The sequence below is a fragment of the Erythrolamprus reginae genome, chromosome Z (genome assembly GCF_031021105.1).
Source record: "Erythrolamprus reginae isolate rEryReg1 chromosome Z, rEryReg1.hap1, whole genome shotgun sequence".
NCBI classification, from domain to species: domain Eukaryota; kingdom Metazoa; phylum Chordata; class Lepidosauria; order Squamata; family Dipsadidae; genus Erythrolamprus; species Erythrolamprus reginae.
The window spans coordinates 131221754-131243057 of NC_091963.1; the positions used below are offsets into that span (position 1 = coordinate 131221754).

At 43.8% G+C, this 21304-nt stretch overlaps 1 protein-coding gene across 1 annotated transcript in view; it reads right to left on the bottom strand.

Annotated features, from left to right (window-relative positions):
• The window catches only part of PPP1R12C (protein phosphatase 1 regulatory subunit 12C), a 69453-nt gene that overhangs the window by 12503 nt on the left and 35646 nt on the right, over positions 1 to 21304 (bottom strand). Inside the window, exons 8-13 of the mRNA XM_070766818.1 lie at positions 20772 to 20914; positions 20593 to 20687; positions 11906 to 12109; positions 5946 to 6040; positions 1911 to 2001; positions 1425 to 1562 (exon numbers count right to left, since the gene is read on the bottom strand). Of these exons, the coding sequence (XP_070622919.1) occupies positions 1425 to 1562; positions 1911 to 2001; positions 5946 to 6040; positions 11906 to 12109; positions 20593 to 20687; positions 20772 to 20914 (766 nt within the window). The remainder of the gene's footprint in view (positions 1 to 1424; positions 1563 to 1910; positions 2002 to 5945; positions 6041 to 11905; positions 12110 to 20592; positions 20688 to 20771; positions 20915 to 21304) is intronic.

Sequence of the window (21304 nt, forward strand, 5' to 3'; positions counted from 1 at the left end):
TTTACTTTTCTATAATTTCATTCAATATTTCCAAGCTCAATTAATTTTCAGGCACTTAGCATCTACTATTAACTTTCATCAATCTTCTGCATTTCCAAGTATATTTTAAATTCATAATGCAAACTCATAAAATAATGCAATACATATCATAAACCCCTTATTTATCCTATGTATCTTTCATTAATTTTACCTATGTAATTTTATATAGTTCTAAAATTCTAATCCAATTTTACGAATTAATACATCCTAATATTAAACAACATCTAAATATATCTTTTACCATCATTCCATAGTCAATCCATATTTAATAATCAATCATCCCTCCTCAATTTCTCCCACTCTTGCCAAAGGGAAGAAACCATGTTGTTTTTCATTAGCCTGCATTTTTCTTTTGAAATTTGTTATTTTTCTTTTTAATTATAATTTACCAAAGCTTTTTACGCAGCTGAGAGACATGAAAATTAAAGCATATTAAGAAATTGGATGATTGATATTGTTTTGCTGATCTTAATCAGCAGTAAAGATATTTTGGTTTTTAAAAAACCCACCATATTTTGCCTCAGAGAATTTCAAAATAAAATACTGTGTGTCTGTGTGTCCTTCCCCCCTCCCTCCCCTCCCTCCTTCCTTCCTTCCTCTCCACTTCTCTTTCCCTCCCTCTTTCTTTCTTTCTCTCCACTTCTCCAGCGGGCAGCCGGCTTTGCTGACGCAGGGTTTTCCCGGGCAGCCGGCTTTGCTGGCCAGCACAGGGCTTGAGCCTGGTGCCGCGGGGGGGGGGGGGGGGAGGGGAGGGGAGGTGGCTGCCTCCCCACCCCAGGAAAGAGGTGCAGGAAAGCAGCGTGTTTGAAAAGCGTGCCGCTTTCCCAGAAAGCCGGCTTTGCTGGCCGGCGCGCTCTTCCCTTGGCTCTGCGCCATCCCCTTGGCTCTGCCTCCCCCCGCCGCCGCCACGCAGCTCACCTCAGAAGCCTTGACACTTTGCTGGCCAGCACGGCGGCGGGGGAGGAGGCGGAGTTCAGGGCGGAGTAGGCCAAGCCCAGGCCCGTCGCCCCCGGCTCCAGGGGGCAGCTCCCAGCGAGGCTGCAGGGGAGGAGGCGGAGCTCAGGGCCGAGCCCGGCCCCATCGCCCCCGGCTCCAGGGGACAGCCCCCAGCACGGCGGCGGGGAAGGAGGCTAATGCCTTCTACGACGCCACGCGGGTGTGTATCAGAGCCGGGGCAGCCTTGGCCCTGGCTGCTGACGCCAAAGCGGGTAGGAGTGGAGAAGATCTTCTGCGCGGGAATTCAAACTTCCCACGCTGAGGAAAAAACCAGCGCACTCCAGCACGCTATGCGCCTTAGAGGGAACACTGATCATTAGATCAGATTCTTTCCTGCCCAGGACTTTTTGCAACGCTGAAGGGAATGTGCTGCCTTAATGGATCCCTACCGTGGTATCCTGAGATTGTTGCTCCCCATCTTTGTCCTGTTTTTCATCCTCCTTGTTCCTCTGTTCTGAAGGAGTTTTGGACTCGCTGGTCCAGACCATGGTCTTCTCAGCCTCCTTTAGGTCCGTAAGGGTTACTCCCTAAAAAAAGGTCATGGGGAGGCAAAAGGAAGGAGAGAAATAGGGATGGAGGGGGGGGGGAGAGAGAGAGAGACAGAAGAGGGAAGGAGGGAGAGAGAAGAAGAAGAAGAAGAAGAAGAAGAAGAAGAAGAAGAAGAAGAAGAAGAAGAAGAAGAAGAAGAAATGGTGCATCCATCAGAAAGATCCCTTGCCTTTTGGAAGATGCTGATGGGATGGTGGCTAATGGACGGAACAACTCTTTGTGAAGCTTCGAGTTAGGCCAAGAAAGCAGGGCCTGAATTGGCGCCACCTATTGGTAGCATCCCCTTTAAGCTTCAGCCAGTTTCTTCTCTGTGGTTCGTCTCTTACCTGGGTGGAACGTCTGGATTGTCTCATGAGCCTAGAACGGGCCTTTCTCTGGGATTCAGACTCTTCATCTCGCACCGGCGTCTGGTACGACCTAGCAGGAAGACCCTGGTGGTTAGGCAGCTCATACATTTCCTCCTCATAATTTCTATAGCTTTTTTCCCCACTCATATTTTCTATACTCCCCAACCCCCGGCACCTGCCAAGCCTTGTAAGAGCTGCTGCATTAACGCAACATTAGGGTAGGAGGGAAAGGAAACCCTGTGTACATTTTGCAAGTATTAGATGCCTTTTGGGGTTTTGCTTGGTTTCTTCCACTTTTCCTAGCCAAGCATAATACCTTCCATTTGGCCAAGTAAACCAGTTAGCCGGGCCAGAGAGATGGAATGAAATGTAAGAGGTTTGTGCGCCCTCCCCCCCTTCCGCAAAAGTAGCTCGCGGTGCCTCTTTCATTTTGTCAAACCCAACAGGACAGAGAGAAATGCCAGAATGCAGCTGCGAGAGCAATCATGGGCTTCCCCAGGTATGCCCATGTTACACCAACACTCCGCAGTCTGCATTGGTTGCTGATCAATTTCCGGTCACAATTCAAAGTGTTGGTTATGACCTATAAAGCCCTTCATGGCATCGGACCAGAATATCTCCGAGACCGCCTTCTGCTGCACAAATCCAAGCGACCGATTAGGTCCCACAGAGTTGGCCTTCTCCGGGTCCCGTCAACAATGTCGGTTGGTGGGCCCCAGGGGAAGAGCCTTCTCTGTGGCGGCCCCGATTCTCTGGAACCAGCTCCCCCCAGAGATTAGAACTGCCCCTACCCTCCTTGCCTTTCGTAAACTCCTCAAAACCCACCTTTGTTGTCAGGCATGGGGGAACTGAGATATATTTCCCCAGGGCCTATATAATTTATGTATGGTATGGTTTGTATGTATGTCTGCTTAATAATGGGTTTTTTAAAATATTTTAAATTGTAAATTATTAGATTTGTCATGAACTGTTTTATTGTGTTGTGAGCCGCCCCGAGTCTACGGAGAGGGGCGGCATACTAATCTAATCTAATCTAATCTAATCTAATCTAATCTATAAATAAATAAATAAACAAACAAACAAGATGGCATACAGGCATGTGTCATTGCCCCCCCCCGCCCCCGTTGGTCTGAATCTGTGGCGGAAGATGAGCTGGAACAAGAACTGCCAGTGAGTGAGAGGGCAGATCCGCTGAGCTTGGGAGGAAACTGGGGAAGGGCAGAGTCAGTTCAGGGAAGGCTGGGGGGAATTAGCAAGGTCCGCATGCTGGGAGGAACAGAGGCAGGATGAACAGGAGAGACAGAGTTCAGACGAGGAGCAAGACCACCCCCTCTTCATGCAAGGGGGCTTGGAGAGTGCAGATCAGGGCAGATGGAGCAAGGAGAGTGCCTCGCCCAGCTTCACCAGGTACACCTGGGGGAATGAGACCTATTTATTTATTTATTGGATTTCTATGCCAAGGTGGGACTTAAGGAGATGCCGTGGGGAGGGGCATTAGGCAGGAACAAACGTTGAGTCCATGAAGTGTTGTGAACTTGTGGAGGAGAGTCCTTGGCATTCTGGACTACGTCTCTGGGTCTTTTGCTGCCTGAACCCTTTGCTTTGCTCTTGTTTTGCTAAATACATTTGAGATTTATTGCCCTACAGCTTTGGCGCAGACAGCGCTGGGCGGGCTAATTGCAGCCAGCGGCTGCTTGCGGTTTGTGTGGGAGTTTGTTATCACTCCGGCTCTGGGATTTGCCAGAAATGTGGGAGCGTTTGGGGAGATCTGGAGCAATAAAAGGGAGGTTTGAGCTGCCAGCTGTTAGTGTTATCTCTGTGCCGTGCGTGCCCTGGGTAACAACAACACAGAAAGTCCGTCCTTCTTCTATCAGACCCAGTTGATAAGCAAGATCAAACACACGCTAGGAATAAGTGTCTGGCCAAAATGCTTTTCTGACTGACACTGTTTATTTATTTATTTATTTATTGGATTTGTATGCCGGCCCTCTCTGGAGACTCGGGGCGGCTAACAGCAATAATAAGACAGTGTACAATAATAATCCAATACTAAAAACAATTAAAAACCCATTAATATAAAAACCAAACATACATACAGACATACCATGCATAAAATTGTAAAGGCCTAGGGGGAAAGAGTATCTCAATTCCCCCATGCCTGGCGGCAGAGGTGGGTTTTAAGTAGCTTACGAAAGGCAAGGAGGGTGGGGGCAATTCTAATTTCTGGGGGGAGTTGGTTCCAGAGGGCTGGGGCCGCCACAGAGAAGGCTCTTCCCCTGGGTCCCACCAAGCGGCATTGTTTAGTTGAACCAGTGCACCAGTGGCAAAAGTGAATAAAAAATACAAGCCACTCACAGAAATTTAAGGCACAGAAGATAAAACCGCATCAACAGAGACCAGCCTGTTTCAACTTTCAGGGTCGCCCGTCTATCATGGCCCTAAGTGCTGTCTGTACTCCCTGGCCCAGCCAACCCTCACCTTCGGTGGTCCCCGGGATCCATGCTAGAGCTGATGGTATTGGAAGAGGGGGCCTGGTGTAGGGCAGGGGCTGTATCTATCTTCATCTGAAGGCCACAACCTTCTAAGTTTCTGTGGGGAGTGAGCAAGAAGAAGGAAAGGGAAAAAGAGAGAGAGAGAGAGAGAGAGAGAGAGAGAGAGAGAGAGAGAGAGAGAGAGAGAGAGAGAGAGAGAGAGAGAGCGAGCACGTGCAAGAGAATATTTAGAGGGGCCTCCTTGACTTCTGTGAGGTTTCATGACACCAACCCATTGCTCTCTGACATTCAGGCTAGTGGTCCCTCGCATTGATTTTTAGGCTATATTCCCCACTGCCACTTCAGCAAAAATACCTAACAAACGTTCTGGCTCCTTTTTCTTCTCCAAAGGCAGGACAGGTATTGAAATTTTTTTAAATTGCAAACAGTAAAAAAAAAGCAAATTGATACGATATCTTACTCAAAATCGATAAGGATGCTCTTAAAAGACCGAATAAATCAACTGAAATGGTGACATTAACTGGAAAGCACAACAGCGTCACTTCCCCCAATATTTCTATCTTCTAGGGATGCCATTTTCTGCCCAGAAACTGAAAGTATTTTCAATCTATCCTGGCGCTTAAAACAAGGATCTTCCAGTCCAGGAACAAATCTTTCAGAAGTTTCCTTCAAACTCACAGGAGCTGTAGCCAATATGGCCAATGGCTGGCGATACTTGAGAGTGGAAACCCTAATGTCTGGAGGATCAAAGATCTCCTAAGATCATTTCAACTTAGTGCGTTTCACCACTCAAGACAATCTAAAGATCCACCCTCACTAGAGCATTGTTTTTCAACCAGTGTGCCGCGGCACTCTAGTGTGCCGTGAGACATGGTCAAGTGTGCCGCGAAGCTCAGAGAGAGAAAGAAAGAAAGAGAGAGAGAAAGAAAGAGAAAGAAAGCAAGAGAGAGAGAAAGAAAGAGAAAGAAAGCAAGAGAGAGAGAGAAAGAAAGCAAGAGAGAGAAAGAGCGAGTGAGAGAGAAAGAGAACAAGAGAAAGAAAGCAAGAGAGAAAGAGAGAGAGAGAAAGAGAAAGAAAGAAAGCGAGAGAGAAAGAGAGGGAGGGAAGGAGAGAGAGAGAAAGACATAGAGGGAGGTAGGGAGGGAGAGAGAAAGAGCAAAAAAGAGGAAGAGAAAGAAAGAGGGATGGAGAGAGAAAGAAAGAGGAAGGGAGAGAAAGAGGGAGAGAGAAATAGAGCGAAAGGGAGGAAGAGAGAGAGATAGGTTTTTTGTCCAAACTGTTTTTAGCCCCCCCCCCCCCTCAATGTGCCCCAGGGTTTCGTAAATGTAAAAAATGTGCCGCAGCTCAAAAAAGTTGAAAATCACTGCACTAGAGGATGAGAAAGGAGCGAATATCTACGCTGCCTGGGAAAAGCCAACCGGCTCTTTTTTGGCTAACCAGCTTCATGTCTTGAAAAATATTCCAATCTCGGCCTCTCAAGCCAAAGTCCGCTATTTCAGTTCATGCATGGCAGATTACTCACGCGCGCCGGGGGTCCCGATGGGGTTCTGTGTCAGGGAGGGCGAAGATCCGGCGAGTGGGAGTCGGGATTACTCGTGCCAGGCGTGGCTCTTTGTTCTGTAAAAGAAGATGAAAAAAGGAAAAGAAAATATAGATAATGATTGGCACCTTCTATTCGGGCTGGGAGTGGGGGCTGCTCAGAGGCTAAACAGAGGGGCCCATTAATGAGAGCGCTGCGTTTCTATAATAGGGGGGGCACAGGCATCTCTCCCTTAACGCGAGAGCAGAGGTCTTCAAACTTGGCAACTTGAAGACTTGTGGGCTTCAACTTTCAGAATTCCCCAGCCAACGTAGCTGGAGTTGAAGTCCACGAATCTTAAAAGTTACCAGGTTTAGAACCCTTGTGCCGGAGAAACTGCTCTACCAAGGATGGAGAAGGAAGGACACAAAAAGCTTCAACGCTGCCTCTCTCTTTCAGGGTAGCTGTGGCCCAGACAGAACAAGAAAATAAATGGTTAAAGAGTGGGGGAAGAGCAGAGGTGAAAGGAAAACTGAAACAAAAGGATCTCCCGCGGAATCCTGGACCATATGCCAGTCCCACCAGAGGTTGCTGGTGCCCATTTCCCTTTATCCTTCCATGGTTCTCACGCTAAGGACCCCCCGCCCGCCCACCCGCCCGCTTAACCCCCCCTCCCCTGCCCCAATAAAGCAAAGCTAGCAAGGAAGGTATCCAGCCACCCTCTCTGATGGGTAGAGGCTCCTACCGGGTCACCAGGTGGCTCAGAAGCTGTGTTCCTATTGGCTAACCATGGGCCAATGGGATTCTTGCTCCACTTCTTCAAGAGCTCCTGGATGTCTTGCTGCAGATAATACAGGCAATGACAGGTTCGGGATGGAGAGGGAGGGAAAGAGAAAGAAAAGAAAAAAGAGGGCACAGCAGAGACATACTAGTGGCAAAATCCGTGTCCTGAAACCCCACGCTGAAAAGCCACCCCACTGGAGGGAAACAAACCCACACCAGAGTTCACAGACAGTGCTAGATATGAGGTTGGAAAGAAGGGAATAAGTAAAAAGCAGGGGAAGAAGAAAAACTAAGTGTTTGAGGGCTAAGCACGAGAATGAGGTTCTTCTTCCTCAACAACCACGGCTTTGGGCTATGTTTGCATCGTGGGGAAAAACAACACACCACCAAAAAGACGATCTGTACCTGCCCCAAGACTGGGTCCACTTAAGCCTTCAGAAATAATAAGACCGGCTCTTGAAAACAAAACCCAGGGCAGCAATATTTGGCACATAATTATTATTATTATTATTATTGATTAGATTTGTATGCCGCCCCTCTCTGAAAACTCGGGATGAGTATTGGTCCCCCAGGGTAGAGCACTTTTATATCTAATGAACAGGAAGTACAGGTAGTCCTCGATTTAGGACCACACTTGAGCCCAAAGTTTCTGTTGCTAAGTAAAATGTGTGTTAAGTGAGTTTTCCCTCCCGTTTTACAACCTTTCTTGCCACCGTTTGTTAAGTGAATCACTGCAGTTGTTAAGTTAGTAACACAGTGCATCTGACTTCCCTTGCGAAAAGGTTACAAAAGATGATCATGTGATCCCGGGACACTGGGACCGTCAGTGGCCAAGTGTTTCAATTTTGATCACATGACCGTGGGGATGGTGCAACGGTCAGAAGTGTGAAAAATGCAACCATGCGTCACTATTTTCAGTGCCATTGTAACAGTCACTAAACGAACTGCTTTAAGTCGCAGACTGCTTGTAGGGGAAATTCCAAATATTGCCCTCCGGCAAGACATGTGCTGCACCTGTGGCAAGAAAGGCCCCTCTCCGAAGACTCGGGGCGACTCAACGTTCTCAGAGCAGTTCACAGTTCGCAAAAAGAAGCGGGCGAAGTGTGGCATGGCAGAATTTTCTCGTTCTAAAATAACCCCTCTAAGCCAAGACTAGGCAGTATAAGGAAGTAAGGGCAATTTCCCAGCCCTTTCTACAAATCTATCAGAGGTTTAACTACAGGAGGCTTTTGTTTTTTTGTAAATGTACTTAGCTGTTCTTTGGTCAACCACTAAGGAGACTCTAGATGCCAATATTTTTATTAATATTGCTTCTTCATTGCTTATTTGACCCCTATGACAATCATTAAGTGTTGTACCACATGATTCTTGACAAATGTATATTTTATTTTATGTACGCTGAGAGCATATGCACCAAGACAAATTCCTTGTGTGTCCAATCACACTTGGCCAATAAAAATTCTATTCTATTCTATTCTATCTTGGCAACTTTAACAGTTGTGGATTACAACTCCCAGAATTCCCCAGCCAGCATGTTGAAGTCCACTAGTCTTAGAAGCTGCCACGGTTGGAGACTTTCCATTCTAGAAGGCTGAAGGCTGCTCACTGATTCTCTAGCAAGCTGGCTGGGGAATTCTGGGAGTTGAAGGCCGCCAGGCTTAAAGTTGCCAAGGTTGGAGACTCCTGGACTAATCAACATATGAATATTTTTAAAATTGCAACAGCTTTCCGAAGATCAGAGACTAAGGAATGGTTCCTCAAACTTTCTTTTTTAAATACAAAGAATAACGTAATCTTTGAACCCTATTGAAATTGAGCCAAAAATATATCTTTCTACCGTAAGCGACACAGTTGTTAAGCATTTTTTGACCTTTCTTGCCACAGGTACAGCACATGTCTTGCCTGAGCGCAGTATTTGGAATTTTCCCTACAAGCAGTCTGAGACTTAAAGCAGTTCGTGACTGTTACAATGGCACTGAAAATAGTGACGCATGGTTGCATTTTTCACACTTATGACCGTTGCACCATCCCCACGGTCATGTGATCAAAACTGAAACACTTGGCCACTGACGGTCCCACTGTCCCGGGATCACATGATCATCTTTTGTAACCTTTTTGCAAGCGAAGTCAGATGCACTGTGTTACTAACTTAACAACTGCAGTGATTCACTTAACAACGGCGGCAACGAAGATTGTAAAATGGGAGGGAAAACTCACTTAACACACATTTCACTTAGCAACAGAAAATTTGGGCTCAAGTGTGGTGTCCTAAATCGAGGACTACCTGTACTTCCTCTTCATTAGATATGAAAGTGCTCTACCCTGGGGGGACCAAGTTAACCCCCTTCTCTCTCCTCCTCCTCCTCCTGAGGGATCTCAACATTCCTCCAATTGTTGTTCATGGGTTTTCCATAATGAATGCCAGAAGATCATTCTACCAAAACTGGTGGATGATGACAAACTAGAAACTATCTGATGTTCCTATTGCATATTGCCTATGACCTATCCAGATTCCTAAGAGGTCAGTAAGGGGCGAGTACAAGTGCACTAGAGTGCCTTCCATCCCCTGTCCTATTGCTCTCCTATATCTCCTATTCCTTTCTTCTATTCCTATATCTCTTCTTCTATTCTTTCATTGATATGTTCTATTGCTATATCTTCTTTTCTATTCTTTCTTAGATATATTTTACTATGAGTATCTCCTCTATAACCTTCATCATGTATTTTACTATGTGTATATAGATATATACCCACTAAAACCCTCATTGTTTTGGACAAAATAAATAAATAAATAAATAAATACATAAATAAATATAAAATAAATAAATACACAATAAAAGTCATTTCAAAGATAGTTATATATAACTATTTATGTGCATATATAGAATACCACTGAAACTGAATATGTTTTATATGTTGTTTAAGTTTACATGCCCATTTATCTATCAATTTTCTTTCTTTCTTTCTTTCTTCTGTATGTTCTGTTTGTTTCAATTGTTTTTATTTTCTTTCTATTTTTATATGTAGAAACTTAATAAAGATTTTTTTTAAAGTCATTTCAAAATGGCTGGCTTGCATACCATTCAACCTAGGATCTTTCAAAGGCCTACATTTCATTTCTGAAAGAGGTATCTCCATTATGAAACACTGTCTTTAAATATTACTCAGCTGATATTGCCTAAAATTATGAGATAAAATCTACAGCTAGCTTAGCTTTTCATCTAGTATCGCAAGCTCGTTTTTGACCTATTTGTGGGTTTCCTTTGATCTTGCCTCCTTTTAAAACTGTAAATCAAACTTCACTCAGACTTCCATCTTTCTGAAGTAAAAGGAGGACCCACATTGTTGTTGTGCGAAGTTCCTGACTCTTTAAACCTTTTAGAGCAGGAGAGTCAAACTTGGGGCCCTGGTGTTTTAGAGAGTACTGTAAAGCACTAGGAAGCGGTATGTAAGTCTAAGCCAGTGGGTCCAAACCTTTTCAGTCTACTGCCTCTTTGGTGCTACAAACTCACCCTCAGTGCCCCCACCCCCTTCTGGTGGGTGTGGCTTGGTGGTCAGGTGACTGGGTGGGCATGGCCAACTTGTAAAATGTGAAACTCACTTAACAAAACTCTTGTTTGACAACCAATTTTGGGTTCAACTGTGATCATATCTTTCTTTCTTTCTTTCTTTGCTTCCTTTCTGTCCTTCCTTTTTTCCTTTTCCTTCCTTCCTTTTTCCCCCTTTCTGTCGGGAAAGAGAGCAGGCAGGTGGCTGGATGAGAATCCAGTGGGTTGCATCGGAGCCCCAAGCACTGCAGAGCTGGCGTGGGTGGAAGGTGGCCTTTTCTGCAGCATCCCCCTCCTTTCTTTGGATCACCCTGCAAGGGGGTGGGGCTCTGCCTTTGCAGAAACAGGGCTGGTGCATGTGCAGAAACCCTGGGACATCTGCTTGCCCTTCCACTGTTCCTCTCACGTCTGCATTTCCACCACAGGCCGACCTCAGAAGGCAAGCGGGCGTGGCAGGGCATCAGGGAGGCGGCGTAGAAGGCCGCCAAGCAAAACAGGGTGGCGGGGAAGGGAGGAGGCTGCTATCTCCCTTCTCCGCCGCTCAGACATGCTTTCCTGCCATCCACCTGGCTTAGTTCCCTCCTGCCCCCGCCCCTGCTTTTTAGTGCACTGTCCAAGTCATCCCACTGTCCACCAGGGGGCAGTACCACCCACTTTGGGAACCATTGGCTTAAGTGCTATTGCTATGGTTTTAAGAAGATCAATCAATCAGAACAAAGCTGGAAGGGACCTTGAAGGTCTTCTAGTCCAACCCCCTGCTCAAGCAGGATACCCTATACAATTTGAGACAATTGGCTGTCTATAGTCTCTTGTTAGAAACCTCCAGTGATGAAGCACCTACAACTTCAGAAGGCAAGCTGTTCCACCGGTTAACTGTTCTCACTGCTGGGAAGTTTCTCCTTAATTCCAGGCTGCTTCTCTCCTCGATTAGTATCCATCCATTGTTTCTTGTCCTGCCTTCTGGTGCTTTGGAAAAATAGGTTGATCCTCACCCCACCCCTCTGTCTTCATTGCAGCCCCTCCAGTACTGTAATGACGCTACTATTTCACACCTAATCCTTCTTTTTTCTAGACTAGCCATACCCACTTCCTGCAACCCTTCTTCATATGTTTTAGTCTCCAGGCCTTAAATCACCCTAGTTGCTCTTCTCTGCACTTAAAAAAAAAAGAACATCTAATTGGACAATTGATGAGAAAAAGAGGGGGGGGGGGATGAAACAGAAACCAAACCTGACAAATATAATATTGCACCTTTTACCAACTCTTCCCTACAATTTGAAGGATCTTCCTTTGCCTGGATTGAGATAAGGCAAAAAGGGCTATTATTTAAATACCTTATTGGGGGGGGGGGGGCAGTTACGCTATCTAGAAACCGGAACAGCTGGCACCCCTCTCTTGTTCCTTGTAAGAGAGAGCAATCCAAGGCTCCTATTTCTTAACGCCACCCTCCACTACACCTGAGTGCAGCAGGCTAGCTCAGAGGTGCATGGCAGGCCAAGTGTTACAACACATGGCTGCCGCCAACTCTCGGAACTCATCAACCACCTGAGACAAATGATGTAGTTTAACCTAAGGGTGAGGCTGGCCATGCCTGACCTGCCTCTCAACCAACCTTGTCTCTGCCCAACTCACCTTTTCTTCTGTGTCAAGCCGGGGACTGGATGCCGAGCGCTTGATTCCGCTGCCCCCCTTGGGCCCCCCTTCCTCCAGCTTGGCATCCTGCAACACACCGAAGCTGCTTGTCTTGCGCAGGCTCTGCCTCCACGTGGCTGGCGCTGGCAAACTGCTTGGCTCCGCGGTGCGGCTGGGACCTCCAGGCAACGGGTGGGGAGGAACCTGAAGAGGAGCAGAGCAGAGAGAGGAAGAGGAGAGAAAAGAAATGGAGTCAGGATGGAGGAAGGGAATTTTCACTTAAAAGAGTGGAACTGGAAGGAGCAAGGTGGGTACCCAGGTTGGGCTAGAACAGGGGTGGTCAAACTCGATTTCACTGACGGGCGCATCGGGGTTGTGTTTGGCTTCAGGGGCTGGGGTGGACGTGGCCAGCTCAATGTCATTCATGTCGCAGGGGGAACACTTGTGATGGCCCAAGTGCTATGGCACGACTTTCTCCAGACCCTCCCTCATTATCTTCCTTCCTTCCTTCCTTCCTTCTTCTCTTCCCACCTTCCCTTCTTTTTCTTTCTTCTTTTCCTTTCTCCTTTTCTGTCCCTTCTTGCATGCTGAAATGCAAAAAGGGGAAACATTTTTCCTTTTGTTTTGAGTTTAGTTTGCTTTGCTAGCCCTCTGCCAGGCGGGCACCCGCAACCCCACTTAGCTCCCTTTTCACTGACGGAGGCACTTGCTGATTCCAGGGCGGCCCCACAGGCCAAATCTAAGTACCCTGTGAGCTAGATCCAGCCCCCAGGCCTTGAGTTAGACTAGGACAAGGAATTCAAGACCTGAATTGGAATCCTATAACTGTGGATTCCTTAAGATTGGGGGTGAGGTGGGGGTGTCCCCAAACTTGGCGACTTTCAAATTGTAGATTTCAACTCCCAGAATTCCTCAACCAACTAGGGAATTCTGGAAGTTGAATCTCACAAGTCTGAAAGCTGTCAGGTTGGGAGACCCCAGCCTTAAGAGAAGAAACAACCCCAAAATTCTGGTTTGCAATAGATACACTAGACTCTTAACTTGATAATAAAGTAGCAACTTTTAATTAGAAACATAAAAACATAGAAGTCTGACGGCAGAAAAAGACCTCATGGTCCATCTAGTCTGGCCTTATACTATTTTCTGTATTTTATCTTAGGATGGATATATGTTTATCCCAGGCATGTTTAAATTCAGTTACTGTGGATTTATCTACCACGTCTGCTGGAAGTTTGTTCCAAGGATCTACTACTCTTTCAGTAAAATAATATTTTCTCATGTTGCTTTTGATCTTTCCCCCAACTAACTTCAGATTGTGTCCCCTTGTTCTTGTGTTCACTTTCCTATTAAAAACACTTCCCTCCTGGACCTTATTTAACCCTTTAACATCTTTAAATGTTTCGATCATGTCCCCCCTTTTCCTTCTGTCCTCCAGACTATACAGATTGAGTTCATGAAGTCTTTCCTGATACGTTTTATGCTTATCCCCCTCTCTTTTGGAATTATAGGAGAAACAGTGCTGTGGAAGGCATGAAACTTTGGGTGTCAACCTAAGAAGAAACAAAAAGAGTAAGAGATTTAAACAAAAAGAGTAAGAGAAACAAAAAGAGTAAGAGATTTAAAGAATGAATATCAGTTCCTAATGAAGAAACTGATTGAGAGAGGAATAAATTTCAGATGGTTGATGCCGGAAGGAATAATGTTGGTATGTCACGAGGAAAGACTGTGTTTGGACACAGTCAATAAGGCAGAAATTTTTTACAGACAAAATTTCATCCAACCAGAAGACGGAATAAAGGGAGATGGAACAGAAAGAAAAAAGGTAACAAAAAGAAGCACTAACGGAGATACAGAAATAACAAGAGCTTGAACAAGAGTTGATATTACAGCAGTGTTTTTCAACCAGTGTGCCGCGGCACACTAGTGTGCCGCAAGACATGGTCAGGTGTGCCGCGAAGCTCAGAGAGAAAGAAAGCAAGAGAGAGAGAGAAAGCAAGAGAGAGAGAGAAAGAAAGCAAGAGAGAGAAAGAGTGAGCGAGAGAGAAAGAGAACAAGAGAGTGAAAGAAAGAAAGAAAGAGAGGGAAAGAGAACAAGAGACAGACAGAAAGAGAGAGAGAAAGAGAGAGCAAGAGAGAGAAAGAAAGCAAGAGAGAGAGAAAGAGAGGGAGGGAAGGAGAGAGAGAAAGACATAGAGAGAGGTAGGGAGGGAGAGAGAAAGAGAGCAAAAAAGAGAGGAAGGAAGGAAGAGAAAGAGGGATGGAGAGAGAGAAAGAAAGAGGAAGGAAGGGAGAGAAAGAAAGAGGGAGGGAGAAAGAAATAGAGCGAAGGGGAGGAAGAGAGAGAGAGATAATTTTTTTGACCAAACTTTTTTTACTACACCCCACCCCGCGCGCGCTCAATGTGCCCCAGGGTTTCATAAATGTAAAAAATGTGCCGCGGCTCAAAACAGGTTGAAAATCACTGTATTACAGGAGGTGGAACTAGAAGGAGCAATGGCACCAGAGCCGAGAGAACAGAAAGATACAGTATAAGGATAACTAGAGTGGCAAAAGGCTTAAGTCAATTTGAATAAATATGGAGGAGGAAATTAAGATGATTTCAATGAATATAAATGGACTAAATTTGAACATAAAGAGACCAAGAATATTCAACAGACTAAAAAAAATGAATTTAGATGTAATCTGTTTACAAAAAGTACATATCAGAAAAAATGAGAAATTACTGGAATGCTCAAGACTGGGAAATTTATATACAACAGTGACTGATCAGGCTAAAAGAGGTATAGCTTTGCATATTAAGAAAATAATAATTCAAAACAGATGGAGAAGCTTATATTACCTTGATTCCAAAAGAAGACTCAGATTTACAAAAGATTAAAAACGATAGGCCAATTACATTATTAAATGTAAATTATTTACAGGGATAATTGTGAAAAGAATTATTATTGTGTTTAAGAAATTTTTAAATGACTTTATGCACAAGGATCAGAACGAATTTTTATGGAAAAAACAAATGAAAGACAATATACATATAATTTTGAACACATTAGAATATTAAGAACAGCATCCAGAAAAAACAGCAGCATTAACATTTTTGGACACAGAACAAGCATTTGACAATGTGAATTGGCAATTTATGATGCAACAATTAAAATACATGGAGAAAGATTCATAGGGATCATAAAAATAACAATTTACAGTATGTAATCAGAAAAATAGTTATAAGTAGAGGAAAGACGGAGAAAGTTGGTATTATGAAAGGAACTAGACAAGGCTGTCTGTTATCATCATTGTTATTTGTGTTAATATTAGAAGTTTTAGTAAGGAAAATACAGGAGAACAAGGAAATCAAAGGAATGAAAATTAAAAAGGAGGAATATAATTATAAGCATTCACAGATGATTTAGTATTTATATTAGAAGACACCTAAAAATCAGGAATGGAGTTGCTTAATCAAATCGGAGAATATGGAAATATAACTAGACTAAAAATTAACAAAGAAAAAACAAAGATGTTAGTTAAAATGTGATTGCAATACAACAGAAAACCTACATATTCAGATAATGAAAAAAATTAGATATTTGGAGGTCCAATTTACAATGAAGTATACAACACTTAAGGAAGATAACTACAGTATTTAAATATTAAAAACCAAATTGAGAAAGACTTGGAAAATTAGAAAAACTTCCAATTATCATTGATGGGCAGGATTGTGCTAATAAAAATGAACACCATACCGCAGTTATTATTTTTGTTTACAATAACACCTATAAGATAAGTAAAACTTTCTTTAACGAATTGAATAAAATAATGTTGAAATTTATATGCAAGGGAAAAGACTGAGAATAAATATGAAAATGTTGCAAGATGTGAGAAGTAGGGAGTACAGCTGGGAGTTGTATTATCAAGCAGCAGCAATGACATGGATGCAAGAATGGATACTATTAGAAAACAAAAGACTTTTAGACTAAGAGGGACATGATTTACAGGTGGGATGGCATACACTTATTTGGTATGGAAAGAACAAAATACAGTTACTTCCAAAGACATACAGTTAGGAATTTACCATACATAGTATGGGAGAAAATAAAATCTAAACACTATTTGAGTGTACCACATTGTATATCAATTATTGAAGCCTCATCACATCCGAGTTGAATCAATTGGGATTATATCCCAAGGTACAAGGACATTTTAACCAAGAACGGTGAATTAAAATCTGTACAAACTTTAGAGAAACAGGGAATACAAATGGACTGGTTCATGAGAGCGCAGCTACAATCAAGATTTGATATAGACAAAAAAGCAGTTAGAAATAACTGAACTAGATGAAATTTTATTAGGGAAAGATGAAAAAATTGATAAAGAAATTATATGATTATTTACTTACTGTTAACTTGGAATTTGAACAGGTAAAAGAGACAATGATAAAATAGATGAGACATGTTGGACACATGATAGAATTGGAAAAATGGCAGCAGCTTTTGGAAAGGAACTATAAAATGGCAATGGCTACTGCCTATAAAGAGAACTTGTAAAAAAATGTTTTATAGGTGGCATATGTCACATGAGAAAATAGCAAAAATGACTAAAGATAACTCTACGGAATGTTGGAAATGTAAGCAAATTCCAGGCTTTTTAAAAACCATATGTGGTGGACTTGCACCAAAGTTAAAACACATTGGATTATGATTAAAGCATAGTTAGAAGAGATGCTGGGCCAAAAAATAGAGTTAAAGCCAGAGACATTCCTATTGGGAATATTGTTAAAGAAATATAAAAAAGAAGAAATATATTTAATTATAATGTAGTGACTGTGGCACAAATAGCATATGCTGAACAATGGAAATTAGTTGGTTCCAATGGAAGGAGAAGGTTCTTGGTTGGATAAGATCTGAGAGTTTTGACATTTTTATTGTACTGTAAATTGCTTCAGGTTCCTCTGGGCTACTGTAGAAATTATTGTTTGTGTAAACTTACAAATGAAAGGGGAAACAATGAAGGAACTACTCAATTTTATTTATTTATTTATTTATTTATTTATTCATTCATTCATTCATTCATTCAATGGGATTTGTATGCCGCCCCTCTCCGAGTTGCTAAAAGTGCAATTTAGAAGCAAGCAGTCCTGGGCTTATTAGCAAGCAACTTCTCGAGCCGGGCTGCCCAATATGCAAATTTACATTAATGCAAACATAGCACGAGGGACCACGAAGATACCTCAAGGCTGCCCCAAAGTCTTGATAGACGAGCTCTTGCATTTCTGACAGGCCAGAGTCTTTGCAAGCAAAATCTACCTGTTCCTCGTGCCCCATCATGAAGGTTCTCGCCAATGAAAATTCCAAGATGGAAAAGCGAATGCTCGTGTTGAGAAGAGCTGCCCAGAATCACACTCAAAATGCTATCAGGGCAGAGGAAGCAGCAGGTTCTGGAAAACTGCCTTATTGCATTGCCAAGCTTTCAGAAGTGTGTTATTTGAAACACACACTTCTTACTCTCCTTTCCCCCTGTCTGCCAGGGAAAGTCAAGGAGCTTCAGACTTTGGAACTCAAGCTGATGGTTCTTGTGGCCCAAAGGCCAACCTCCCTACTGAAGTACCGCTTGACCCCAATAGTTTATTATCTTAAGCAGCCTTCTTCATTTCCTCCCTTGGGCGTCTTTAGGCTGCTAAACCACTCTTCCTTCCCAAGCGCTCGCATTCTTATATGCACAGATAAAACAAAAACACAGCTCCCCACAGTGCACAGAGAAGGAACTACAGCGTTAGCAGCAGCCCCGCATCCTGTTTCACACAGTAGCTAGGAGATGCTTTGCAGAGTCTTTTCCCACAGTGGCATGTACAGAGTCAAGATTTTCCTTTAAGCTCACGCACACCAAAGGGACGAATAGCCAAGAGAACAGCAGGCAGGGGTTCCTGTGAAGAAGCCTCTCCTCCACTCCACTCACAGCTGAAGACTGACTCAGCCACCAACAGCTCTGTTGCAGATTAAGAGATTTTTTTTTAAAAGCCCTACTTTGAGCTCCCTGGAGAAAAAACCCACGCAAAGATGCACCGCTCTTCATTCGTTTTTTGTGGGGCATTCGCAGCAGGCATTTGTCCCTTCTGGGGCACCAGGACGAGTCCTGCTTTATGCAAGCGTTGTTTTGAAGTGGAAGGTGCCAGGGGGCTTGGAATAGGCAGCAGAGGCAAAATGAAGACAAACTGCGGCTAAAGTGAGCAGGTCTATATAGAGTGCTGGTGAGACCCCATTTGGAATACACTGTGTTCAGTTCTGGAGACCTCACCTACAAAAAGATATTGACAAAATTGAACGGGTCCAAAGACGGGCTACAAAAATGGTGGAAGGTCAAGCATAAAACGTATCAGGAAAGACTTAATGAACTCAATCTGTATAGTCTGGAGGACAGAAGGAAAAGGGGGGACATGATCGAAACATTTAAATATATTAAAGGGTTAAACAAGGTCCAGGAGGGAAGTGTTTTTAAAAGGAAAGTGAACACAAGAACAAGGGGACACAATCTGAAGTTAGTTGGGGGAAAGATCAAAAGCAACATGAGAAAATATTATTTTACTGAAAGAGTAGTAGATCATTGGAACAAACTTCCAGCAGACGTGGTAGATAAATCCACAGTAACTGAATTTAAACATGCCTGGGATAAACATAGATCCATCCTAAGATAAAATACAGAAAATAGTATAAGGGCAGACTAGATGGACCAGGAGGTCTTTTTCTGCCGTCAGACTTCTATGTTTCTATGTTTCTATGTGGAAAGGGAAATCAAGGAGGAGAAGAAAATGCCATTTCACAAGGGATGGAAGACGCAGGAAAAAACCCCGTCAGAACAGGGGAAAAGAGGAAAAGGAAACAGAATGCTCAAGGCGTTTTATACACGCTAGATAAAGGGATGCTTTTAAAAAATTGAGATAAATTCATCACGTGCTTTGTGCCAAAGAGCAAGCAACTATGGAGAACTGATGGGAGGGCTGGAAGAGAAGAAAAGGTAACATTTCCAAGGGGAAGATTATTATGCTTTTATTTAGAGGTGGGCCATACCAAGTGCAGGACCAAGGTCTCCATCGCTTCCTTCTTCTGTAAAATTAAGAGTTCAGGAGCTCCTTTTGCAAAGAAAAACTTTGCAGAAAACTTTGCTGAGTATTTGAAGATTACATGACACATCAAACATAACCAGCTGAGACACAATGTTTAGGCCTTGATAGCATCAGCTGTGCGAGTTATCTACTTGAGAAAAGTTTTTTGTGGCAGAAATGTTGCCAATGAAATTCCTCTATAGCAGTGCTTCTCATTTATTTTCGGTTATGCCTCCTAGGAAAAAATAAAAAATCCATGTGCTTCCAACTCCCCAATCTGGGACCCAATGGAAATTTAGTGTTAATATTTATTATTTTACTTATTATAAGCTGCCAGCACACTATTGGCTGGGAAAGGCTGCTCTGCCCACTTACCTTACGTTTCAGCCGGCCAGGAAGAATGTCTTCGTGACGTCAAAGCTCCGCCCATGGAATTCCCTATTGGGATTCCCCAGCTCTGTTTGAGCCTCCCAACCGGCCGACAGCTCCGCGGCTCTTCTGGCAAGGTGACAGCCGGGCGGCGGGGCTTCTCGGCGGCCTCCTGAACCCGAACGCCGAACCCGAACTTTTGCTGAACTTCCGGGTTCGGCGTTCAGGAGAACGCCGAGAAGCCCTCCGGCTGTTTCAAAAGGCGACAGCCAGGCGGCGGGGCTTCTCGGCGGCCTCCCGAACGCCGAACACGGAAGTTCGGCAAAAGTTCGGGTTCGTCATTCGGGGGAATGCCGAGAAGCCCCCCGGCTGTTTCAAAAGGTGACAGCCGAGTGGCAGCACTTCTCGGCGGCCTTATGAACCCGAACGCCGAACCAGAACTTTTGCCAAACTTCCGGGTTCGGCATTCGGGCAGCGGGTTCGTAAGGCGAAAAAAGTTCGTAAGAAGAGACAAAATTTTTCCCAACCCCAGGTCCGCATCTCGAAAAGTTCGTATGACGAGGGGTTCGTATCACGAGGTACTACTGTATTATGAAATCTGGGAGAAATTTTATACTTGGGTAGATAGCAGAAGAGATAATAGCTGCAAATAAAAATGATATGTTCCTAGAATTAACTTTATTTATAAAATTATGACATATAGTAATAATTTGACCTTCGTTTTACTAAAACTGTAGAACAACCGTACAATAACTGCTGATGTCACAAGTCCATAAAGAAAGAACTGTTTGGGTAACAGTTCAAATTGGAGGGTGTGTGTGTGTTATGTTGTGTTATGTTGTGCTGTTTGTCTTATAAGTACAATACTTAAAACAAACAAATAAGTATGCTGTAAAAGGATGGAACATGTACTGTCTTATTTTAATGTTTATACAATAAAAATTTATTTTAAAAAAAGGAAACTAAACAAGGAGAGAAGCAACTTAGAACTAAGGAGAAATTTGTCTGAAGTGACGTAGGGTTTCTTGCCTAAACAGGGGGTTGGACTAGAAGACCTCCAAGGTCCCTTCAAACTCTGTTTTTCTAATCATTCTAATCATTTCAACTACATTACAGTACCAGTAATGATCCTATCTGGATGCACAACTGCAGAAGGAAATTGGGACAATGGAGAGAGGCAGTTCAAACACACCTGACTTCCTTTGTCACCGCAAAGTCTTTGCCTTACCTTCGGCCCAAGAGGACAGGGGGACAGAGGCCTAATAGGAGTCACAGACACGCCATTCACTGCACTGCTGTCTGCTGGGGGAACGGCCTTCGCTTCTGCAAGAGATGGGAAGCCATTAGCAATCAGCCCGTTGTGTCCGGTCAGGGTGGGGGCGCTGGCTGTTGCATCCCTCCACTCACCATTAGACTCTGGTGTTTCATCCCCCTCCGAAGCCGAACTGGTTTCTTCTTCGCCAACAGCAATGGTACCCAAGGTCTTCCGCTCCTTTGACTGGTCTTGGACGGAGATCTTTTCTTTGCTGCTCATGCGGCACACGGAGCTCCTAGGAGAATCAAAGGGAGAGATGGACAGGAGAAGAAGCTGGAAAGATCTCGTTCGCTTACCCTGCCACAGATATATATCACAAAATCAGTCGTGGATGTACTCAGACCAAACTAAAGAACATGGTAAGGTAATAACTCCAACCCAGGTAGCCACCCCCTGGCTCTATCTCTTCCATTTTCATAGTTATCACTTGGTTCAAGCTACCACCTGATGAAGCAGGTAACACTTTATGGCTTCCTATTTCTTGCCTGGCATCTTCTTACAATGATTTAGGCCTGGGATAATTTAGTGACTATCCTAGGAAAGGATTATTTATTTATTTGTTTGTTTGTTTCAATGTATTATCTGCCCAACTCCAATTGGTATGATATGACTCTCTTTCTTTGAA